The sequence below is a fragment of the Bubalus kerabau genome, chromosome 11 (genome assembly GCF_029407905.1).
Source record: "Bubalus kerabau isolate K-KA32 ecotype Philippines breed swamp buffalo chromosome 11, PCC_UOA_SB_1v2, whole genome shotgun sequence".
Lineage (NCBI taxonomy): Eukaryota > Metazoa > Chordata > Mammalia > Artiodactyla > Bovidae > Bubalus > Bubalus kerabau.
Window position 1 is genome coordinate 13,136,331 of NC_073634.1, and position 9,470 is coordinate 13,145,800.

Genomic DNA, 9,470 nt, shown 5'->3' on the forward strand with positions numbered 1-9,470 from the left:
CGTGCAGTGTTTGGAGACAGCAGCGACCCCCAGCGGGCAGCCAGGCCGCAGAGGAAAGCCTACAGGAAACTAAAGCGGTAGCGCGTCGGAGCCCTCTTCCCGCCTCGCGAAGCACAAAATCCCACTGAAAACAGATCCAAGCGGAGCCCTCCTGGACCCCCTCTGGTCTTGTCTTACCTGTTTACCTAACTTGACTAGCCCCACAGTCTTCGGAATCGGCGCCATCCCCGTCAACAGTGACGCGAGAATGAAAGACAGTAGGGTATTTGATACCGGCCAAGGGCGAAGTGAGACGGAGTATGCAGCCATCTTTGCCGAGGGCGGAAGCATGTGCTTACGGAGCGCCAGAGAGTCCATGACGGTCCCGGCGGCACCCTGACAAGAGCTGAAGGCTCCGGGGATAGGGCGGAGCCGCCGCTGCGGCGGGCGTTGGGCAGTGCGGGGTGGTGGGAATCGTTAGGCCGGTTCCGGACACGGTGTCCCATGGCCCAAGCGTCTCGCTGTGGTGGCCTTCTGCCTCCGCTGGCTGCCGTGCCGCCGTTACGGGCGCAGCCCGGGGGCGCCGAGGAGGAGCAGTGGCAGAGAAAGCGGGCAGGCGCTCTCCGCGGGGACGTTCGTGGCCGGCCGGGGCTGCCGGTTGCCCGGAGCATCCTCTGCCAGGACCCTCGGCCTGACGGGGCTCCGAAAGAGCAGCCGTGGTGGGTGGCGCCGGCGGACGCAGGAGAGCACAGTGAAGCTGGCGCTGTAGACTGGGGGCGGGAGCTGGCAGCTGGCGGCCTGATTCCTCCGGCGCTACGGCGTCTCAGGGCTGTGTTGCTGCGGCTGCAGCGCGAGCGGGAGCAGCTCCTCCAAGCGCGGGATTGCGCCCTCCACCTACAGGCGGCCGTGCGCTTCCTGAGGATCCTGAGTCCCGGCGCTCCATCTCCCAGCCATGGCCTCTTGCTTCAGCTGTGCCGCGACCTGCTACAGCACCTTTCCGGAGGGGCGATCCTGCGAAGCAGGCTTCTGGAGATGCCCCACCCGCTACTCCTGGCACGCCCCGTCGGACTAGCAGCCCAGCGCTTGGATGCTACTGTCGAGATGCGGCTTCGGGCTCTGGGCCGGGCGCCCGCCACCCCAGCCCTATCGTCCCAACTCGCCGACCTGCTGCTGGCACTTCCGGCGTACCACCAGCTGCAGGGGAAAGCCTTCAGCCAAGTCCCAGCATCAGCGCGCCCGTATCCCCCCGGCCGTGTGCTTCGCCTCCTGACGGGGGAGCGGGGTTGCCAGGTGGCAAGTTGGCTGGATGAGGCGCTCAAGGGATCTGGCTTGAGGGACCAGCTCCTCAGACGGTGCCAAGAGGAGCGGGAGCTGTTGCCAGGGCTACTGGGCCTGTTGGGGGGCGTGACAGGTTCAGCCAGCAGTGAACTGGGGCTTGGAGGGGCCGGAGCTTTGTGGAGCCAGTACTGGACCCTGCTGTGGGCAGCCTGTGCTCAGAGCCTGGACTTAAGTCTAGGACCCTGGAGGGACCCCAGGGCAGCGGCACAGCAACTGAGTCAGGCACTGGGTCAGGGTGAGTGATGGGCCTGGGTGGGTGTTTGGGAAGGCTGGAGTGTTTTACTTCCGTATACACCTCACTCACCTGCCACAAGACTACAAAAGCAGGCCCTTTAGAAGGAACATCCCCCACCCCACCCAACCCCTGGGGGTTCAGGTTGTAAGCTTCTTAGCTTTCAAGGCAAGGTCTTGCTTTCCATGCCAGCCTTGAGTCTTGGGAGAAACTTCCCCTCTTCCCCCATCATTGAGTGGGGGAGTGGCTGTGGAAAAGAGACCTTGTTTTCAGGCTCCAGAGTCATTTCTTCCACTAGCATCACTGCCTCAGGAGTGTGAGAAGGAGCTGGCTTCTTTGTGTCGCAACCTAATTCATCAGTCTCTTATTTGGAGCTGGGATCAAGGTGAGGAGGAAGGGGTAATGGCAGTGACACAAGCCCCAGATTGCCCCTTCCTTATCAAACCATACCCCTCATCTTCAGGCTTCTGCCAGGTCTTGGGATCTGCTAGTGGAAATCAGAGCAGCCTTCCCTCATCCTCTTGTACCACCAAACTTTTACAACAGCTCTTCCCTCCTCTCTTGGATGCCCTCCAGGAGCCCAGGTCAGGACTTCTCCTCTGCGGGCCACCAGGTGAGACCAGGTGCTGGGGTTGGGGGGGATAGGAGAACACTGAGGATACCCCCTTTATTCCTTATTCTGTTCGGAAAACTGCCTCTTCCCAAAAGTGCTCCATATCCCTTCAGATATTCTGTCCCTGCTCTCCACAGGTCCTGCACCCCTTGCCCTGGGGCTCTGTACCCTGCAGACTACCTTGCTCTGGTTTTGGAGCAGAACTCAGCAGCATCTGGCAGCGTGGGCCCCAGGTTCCTTCCTGCTCCTGATCCAGAAGGACTTACCTGTGAGTAGCTAGGGAACACGAGGGGAGCATCCTACGTTGGGCTCAGAGCTGACTCTGTTTCTATCAAAGCCTCTACTGCAGGAGGCAGAAGCTTTGTCTCGCCTGGCCTCAGAGGAAAGCTTGGCTCTGGATGTGGAGCAGCAGCTGGGCCTGGAGATCCGGAAGCTGACTGTGCAGATCCAGGTAAGGAGAGGCACCAGCTTGGGGGTTGGTGGGGTGGTGGTGATGGTGGTAGAACAACTCAAGTGCCTTGGAATTGCCACTGAACGAATGTATCTTTTCTTGTGTGGACTGCCACTAAATCCACTTTTTGTCCTCTCATTATGGAAATTTTTTTTAAAATACAGAAGAATATAATGGACCTCCATATTCCTACCACTGAGGCCTTAATAACAATCAACTCATGGTCAATTTCTTTCGTTTGTATATCCCAACCCCCAACTCCTATGTCAGGCTCTCCTGTTGTGACTTTAACAGCCACTGATGATCACTGTCTATATCCATTATTTCATTAGAGGGTGCAAGGTGGTGACATTCTAATTCTGTCATCCTTTCTTCATTAGTAATCAGATTACTCTTACAAAGTGAAACTTTAAATTTTTTAATTGACTTATTTGGCTGAGTCTTAGTTGTGGCATGTGCAATCCTCATTGAAGTATGTGAGATCTTTCATTGTGCATGGGCGCCAGAGTGTGGGGGCTCAGGTGCCCCCTGCATGCCCTCTTAAGTTCCCTGACCAGGAACTGAACCGGGGTCCCCTGCATTGGAAAGTGGATTCAACCACTAGACCACCTGGGAAGTCCCAAGTGAAACTTGCCTCAAAAATTATTTGGTTACTTTGAGGTATATTTTGTAGAGAATAAGCAAGATAAATGATTGACTTTATTTACTAGTTTTTGATAGAATGTTTCTTTTTTTTTTTTTTTGGTAAAAGTACAACTTGTATTCTTATTAAAACTCAAAATATTATTCTAGAAGGCTTGTAATGAAAAAATAGCACTTTAATTGCCTCCACCTCAACTTCTAATCCCTGTTCTACAGTGGTGATTTTCATACATTCTTGGCTGTTTCTTCTAATATTTGATTATTTTCCTCTAAATTTATGAATTAAACTCTTGTATTTTAATCTTTCTCCATCTTACACTCTATCTGTTCCTATTGTGGATGATGTCTCTCTGCTTTTTGTTTTCTCTTCCTACCCAGATGTCTCTTTGCCCTGAATATAGGGGCATGGTTGTGTTTAGTCCCTGGCCCTCTGCTCCTCTCTCTGCACCAGGGTGCTGTGAACCCTCACAGTTTAGCCCTAACCCACCATCTGCATCTGCCTGTTGGGCATTTCTACATCAATTTACTCCCATGTCCTCTCTCAATTCAACATGTCCCAGAAGGCTCTTCATGAGTAGGGTTGGGCAGTGATGCTTGTGGGAGCTCTGGGGAGGGAAGGCTTTGGTGAGCATGTGGTAACAGAAGCTCCATACAGGGCCTATGGCTCAAGCTGGTGGATGGGTAGCCTCAGAGCAGCAGGGGTTACTGGAGGTGGGGAGTTCACAGTCCCTTGGGGGAGTAGTGGGGAGATGGCCTGACCAAAGCAAAAGCTCCCTTTGTGTGTGTGTGCGTGTACATGGGCATATACTTTCCCTAGCATGCACATGTCAAGAGTAGGGGTGGAGGATTGTGGAGGAGTAAGTTGTCATCAAGATGTGGAGGGCAGCGAACACCAGCCCACAGATTTTAGACTTTATCTCATAAATGATAGGGAGCCATTTTAAGTTGTAAGTGATAAGAGTTTGATCTAGCTATAGCAGGATAGAAGGGAAGTGGGGAGACATAATACGAGAAAGGTCCAACTCTTGGTAGTTGCAGTGAGAACAGAGCAAAAGGGGCAGGGACAGTGTGCTCACCATGTGAACACAAGGCCGTCTAGTTTCGTGCCTTGCTCCACTGCTGGGTCTGTTCTGGGCTTTCAACTACATACAGCACTGGGACGAAAAAGAAGAATCAGATGTGAATTTTCTCCTCAGCTGGACTGTAATGTCTCATAGAAAAAACTGTCTCAGAGTGTGACCTTGTATTTCCTGAGTGTTGAGTCCAGAATTTCCTAACAAATGTCAGTTGACAAAAGGGTAACTTCTTTATCATATATAAGGGAGAAAGGGGTTCTGGTGTTTGGGCTAAGAGAAGAAGAGTTTGGATTTAGATAGGCTGTTGTCAGGATATGTATCAGGAGCCACAGGGGCCCTCCCCCACCAAGTCTACCCACCCCCACCCCCCAACCCAGTCCCATCCTCTCTTCAGGCTTCAGGCATACAGTCACCTTTTCTTTAGACCTGCCACAACACACCCCAATTCTTGGGGTTCTTCTCCAAGATGGGCTGTAAACACCTCTCTCTTTTTGCTATCTTCTCCCCCATCCCAAAACAAAACCTATCAAATCAGAGAAACCAAACCAGCACATGGACTTTTTCTTGGTTTGTGAGTTATAATGCTTTGGTGAAATGAAAGTGGCTATAAAGAATATTCAGTGTGAGGACATTCCAAAGGTTCCTAAATCTCAGAAAGTTATATTGATTGCTCCTGATCTACAAGCAGTCCTTGCCTTCCTTTTCATAGATGACAGAAGATCATACAATTCACTTTTCTCTTTTCAGCTGCTGCCTGTCTGCAGATAATGCAGACCCCTCTCTGTAGCATTTGTTTTTGAACATTGGTGGTAGTGAGGGTGTCTCCATCTTTTTTTTCCCTATTAATGTTCCTATGGAATAAAATTAACCTGGAGTATATCCATTTTCTAAACCAAGCTGAGGAGAGCAGGGTAATCTTAGGGCAATTGTCCATAATCTTTTCTCAGTCCAGGCCTTTGGAAAACTCATTAAAGGCTATAGCATCTCTCCTTGGAAGATGCCTAAGCCCATACAGTTATGCAGACAATTCTGTTCTGGGGCTTTATGGATGCTAGGTTAATAAACACCTCAGATTTAGAAGAGCATATGACTTGACAAATCCCTCACGGATAAGCAAGCCCTTTTACTTTTTCCTTATCCCCACAGCTCCTGCCTGAAGAGTCACTGAGTCTCTTTTTTCAAGAATGTCATAAACAAGCCACACAGGACTTCGAACTCCACATGCCACGGGGTCGGTACTGGCGGCATCGTCTGTGTCCTGGTAACTCATCTTGGCATTCCCTCCCAGGCTTCCCAGGGTAACAGTGTCCAAGCCCCTGTGCGTCCTTGAGGGGCTCCACCTCTCTGCCTCCATCATTGTCCTCACCTTCTTTGTCCCCACACCCTGAAATCCTACCCTATTCCCCCAAATGCTCCATTAGGGGCTGGAGGGATCTCCCTAACCTCATATCCTGTCCTTTCTCTTCTCTCATTCAAGAACTTCCCAGCATTCCTAGTGAGTATGCTGGGTTGGTAGTCCGCAGGGTACTGGAGCCTGTGTTGCAAGGACTGCACGGACTGCCACCCCAAGCCCAGGCCCCTGCCCTGAGCCAGGCGCTGACCGCCATCCTGGGTGCCTGGCTTGACCACATCCTCTCTCATGGGATCCGCTTCAGGTGAGAAGAAAAGAAGGAAGTGGCAGGGCAATGAACAGAGCTGAAAAAAGGGAGGGGAATGGTGGGGAAGAGCAGTTTGGAGAGGCAGGAGGGTCAGGTGGCCACACTGTATCTTGGCCTTCAGCCTGCAGGGGGCGCTGCAGCTCAGACAAGACTTTGGAGTGGTCAGGGACTTGCTGGAGGAGGAGCGGTGGGGCCTGTCCCCAGAACTTCGCCAGACTCTGTTCATGCTCAGCATCTTCCAGCGGCTGGATGGGGCCCTGCTGTGTCTGTTGCAGCAGCCCCTGCCCAAGACTCAAGTCCATAGGAGGCTTCCCCGTTGCTGTGAGTCACTCTCCCTCCCCAGCTCCAGGCTCTCTTCGCCCCAGCTCATTATTCGTAACCCATTCCTATCCTCAATCTGGCTTTAGTGTCCCCCTCGCTAGCCACCTGCCTTCCCCTCCTGCCTTACCAGGTGCATGTAATGAGGTTCAGACCATGGAATTGCCCAGCAGCAGCCTCAACAGCCTGGAGAGCTTGGAGCCCCCTCTTCGGCCTGGAGTATTTCCAACCCAGACAGCTCAGCTGCTAAGCACACTGTGGGGAGGAGGACCTAGCCCTGATGCCTACTTGGTAGGAAACCAGCAGGCCTGGCTTGCTCTGAGGCAGCACCAGCATCCTCGCTGGCACTTATCTTTTCTTTCCTGCCTGGGGACCAGTTCTGAATCCTAAGGACCCTCATCAGAAGCTAGTCAGAGCTCCCCATCTCTATCTGAAAAAGCCCAGACATTTAGAAATGCATATTTTAAAAGCTTAATTGGGAGCTTGGAAGAAAGCATATCTGAGAACCACAAGCTACAGAGAGCCTGGACTTGAAAAGCCAATCCAAGATCACTACTCCAATTGCCTGGAATCCAGAGTAAAGGGCATAATCACAGCTTGAAACTTGGAAGTCAGCATCCTTGGGAGGCTCAGGCACAGTTCCCCATCAGTAAGGACATCTCAGGGCTAGACGCTAGCAGCTAAATCCTGGGAGTAAGACTTTAGGGTTGGATCCCAGGAGAAACGGGAAAAGCAATAGAAAGCAGGGAGCCTAGATGTCACTTCCTCTTCAATCCCAGGAGCCAGGCTAAACACAAGACAGGTTGGGACACTACTACAAAGTAATTCCTCAGGAACCACAGGGGTGGAATTTCTAAACCCAAATCAGTCCCCACGGCCTATGTTACAGTACCCTGTACTCCCCTCCTCATTACTATTTTTAGTCATTTAAGAATAGTGGGCTGTAGAACCTTCACGTGTAAGCGTTAGCTACTCCAGAGTCCACACATTTAATCTGAAGTTACCTGAGTGGGGTTTATCCTCTGGTAGGTGTATAATCCCTGCGGTGGTACTGTCCTCCCCTTGGAAGGGACCAGCACTTAAGACGGTGTTAACCTAGATCTAGCACAGCAGGGTGCAGAGAGGGAGAGGCTGCAGAAGGCGTGTCATCCGAGCCAGGAGCAAATGGCTTTCGCATTATTCACTGTCTTCACCGTGGTACAAGAGGGCTATTGATGTCACGTAGTGTTTATTGAGAGCGTACTTTGGTCCCTCCATATCCTGTGCCGAAACCGTGTCTCTCCTCCCTGGCGTTCCCCCTCTTCTCGGTTGGGGAGCCCAGGGCGGCGGCTTGGGGACCAGCACCGCGAACACCGGCGGAGAATCTGCACCGAGCGGAGGTCCGTGACTGCGGAAGTGCACCGCGGCTCACAGACTCTCGCACCAGAGACACTTCCGCCAGCCAAGAGTCCTTCCGGGGCGGATGTCACCATGGCGGCGGCCTTGGCTCGGCTTGGGCTCCGTTCGGTCAAGCAGGTTCGGGTTCAGTTCTGCCCCTTCGAGAAGAACGTGGAATCGACGAGGTACGAGGGGCAGTGGTGTGGGGCGAAGGGACACGCCTCCCTCCCGCTGGGGATCTAGTCCCTTCTGCCCGGCGCTCACGCCGTTTTCTCACCGTAGGACCTTCCTCCAGGCGGTGAGCAGCGAGAAAGTTCGCTCCACGAACCTCAACTGCTCAGTGATTGCGGACGTGAGGCACGACGGCTCCGAGCCTTGCGTGGACGTGCTGTTCGGTGGGTTTCGTTGGGAGTCGGGCGGGAGTCGCGCGCCCTCGGCTCTGGCCCCGCAGTCCTGGTGCCTGACTCGTTTTCCCCCCTCCAGGAGATGGGCATCGCTTGATTATGCGCGGCGCTCACCTGACCGCCCAGGAAATGCTCACTGCTTTCGCCTCCCACATCCAGGTCAGGGGCGCGGCGGCGAGCGGGGACAAGCCTAGCGCCAGTACCGGGCGCTGACAGCACAGAAGAGACCAGTCAACAGATTTTAACCCAAGACTGCTAAGGACACTTAATTAAGAAGGACTTAATTACTTATATCATTATCTGGAGAGCCACAGAACGCCAAAAAAAAAAAAAAAAGAAAGAAAGAAAAGAGGCCTGTGACTACAAACCTAACCAGTGTTTCTGGGACGAGGAAAGACGAGGGGTGCGGACAAATTTGAATTTATTTCAGTTTCTTACCATCACTCACTGCTTAACCCTTTTGAATGTGGCTTCTCCTTCCACTACTCAAGGTACCTCTTACTCTATTAGAAATGCTGTTTTCTCAGTCCTCATCTTTCCATTTCAGTCGCATTTGCCACTCTTAATTCACTCCTTGTGGAACTTCTCTTTCCTCTCGGGTCCCCTGTCTTAACCATAAAGGTGTACTACTCTCCTTTCTCTTATTTTTGGGGCATCTTGTCTTCTGTCATGACTTGAACTATCCTCTTGGGTTAAATCCTATATTTCTGCTGGGCTCTAATCTTAACTTCTGTGCTATATAGTCAGGGTACCTACTACCAATTTTCGCCAAATTCCAGCAACACTTTTTGTCTAAAATAAAACTGATAATCTTGCATACTGTCTATAATGATCCTTGAACAACTGCAGGGGTACTCGTATATGCCTATTTTTAAAATAAATACTACATGATCTGTGGTTGTTTGAAGCTGCAGTTGTGGAATCATGGATGGCGACTGTAAAGTTATCCCCCCTCCCACTTCTCAACGCTGAAGGAGTGGAGCCCCTAACTCCCTTCCCCACCCTCATTGTTTTAGAGTCAACTGTACTTGCCTCTTCTGACTTCCTTGTTCCTTTAAAAGGCACTTCATCTGCTCAGCCTCGAGCTGAAAACCACAGCTTTATATCTGGTTCTGCCCTCTCCCTTTCCCTGCATATCCAGTCAGTAAGTTCAGAATACTTTGTCTTAAAATCTCCTGAAATGTTCTCTCCATTCCCATTCATGCTCTTGTATTATTGCTGTATTCTCTCACCTGGTCTCCTTTTTTTTCTAACCATTTTCATTCCTTAATTTTATCTTTCCAAAGCATTGGTTTTATGTCTTACTACTACTTATTTCTGGAAAAGGAAATGGCAACCCACTCCAGTATCTTGCCTGGAGAATTCCATGGACAGAGGAGCCT

General features: G+C 51.7%; 2 protein-coding genes across 4 annotated transcripts; both read left to right on the forward strand.

The window, feature by feature from the left end:
• The first annotated feature begins 121 nt into the window (after positions 1-121).
• Positions 122-7,365, forward strand: CCDC142 (coiled-coil domain containing 142). 3 transcript variants are annotated; one of them, XM_055539563.1, is made up of 9 exons: positions 122-1,552; positions 1,848-1,934; positions 2,013-2,162; positions 2,300-2,430; positions 2,500-2,613; positions 5,478-5,592; positions 5,809-5,986; positions 6,111-6,310; positions 6,441-7,365. In XM_055539563.1, the coding sequence occupies exons 1-9, from the start codon at positions 484-486 to the stop codon at positions 6,695-6,697; spliced, it is 2,301 nt and encodes a 766-aa protein (XP_055395538.1). In that variant the 5' UTR covers positions 122-483; the 3' UTR covers positions 6,698-7,365. The 3 variants fall into 3 exon arrangements, with proteins under 3 accessions (XP_055395538.1, XP_055395536.1, XP_055395537.1); XM_055539561.1 differs by lacking the exon at positions 1,848-1,934; XM_055539562.1 differs by lacking the exons at positions 1,848-1,934; positions 2,013-2,162.
• A 241-nt stretch (positions 7,366-7,606) lies between these two features.
• MRPL53 (mitochondrial ribosomal protein L53) lies at positions 7,607-8,999 on the forward strand. The gene is made up of 3 exons (XM_055539567.1): positions 7,607-7,869; positions 7,967-8,079; positions 8,168-8,999. The coding sequence occupies exons 1-3, from the start codon at positions 7,778-7,780 to the stop codon at positions 8,299-8,301; spliced, it is 339 nt and encodes a 112-aa protein (XP_055395542.1). The 5' UTR covers positions 7,607-7,777; the 3' UTR covers positions 8,302-8,999.
• Positions 9,000-9,470: the final 471 nt, after the last annotated feature.

Bases quoted from the DNA above. Each gene is read 5' to 3' on its own strand.
- CCDC142 (XM_055539563.1), top strand. From the start codon at position 484: ATGGCCCAAGCGTCTCGCTGTGGTGGCCTTCTGCCTCCGCTGGCTGCC. The intron at 1,935-2,012 runs GTGAGGAGGAAG...CCTCATCTTCAG, and splicing joins TATTTGGAGCTGGGATCAAG to GCTTCTGCCAGGTCTTGGGA. The intron at 5,987-6,110 runs GTGAGAAGAAAA...CTTGGCCTTCAG, and splicing joins TCTCATGGGATCCGCTTCAG to CCTGCAGGGGGCGCTGCAGC.
- MRPL53 (XM_055539567.1), top strand. From the start codon at position 7,778: ATGGCGGCGGCCTTGGCTCGGCTTGGGCTCCGTTCGGTCAAGCAGGTT. The intron at 7,870-7,966 runs GTACGAGGGGCA...TTCTCACCGTAG, and splicing joins AAGAACGTGGAATCGACGAG to GACCTTCCTCCAGGCGGTGA. The intron at 8,080-8,167 runs GTGGGTTTCGTT...TCCCCCCTCCAG, and splicing joins TTGCGTGGACGTGCTGTTCG to GAGATGGGCATCGCTTGATT.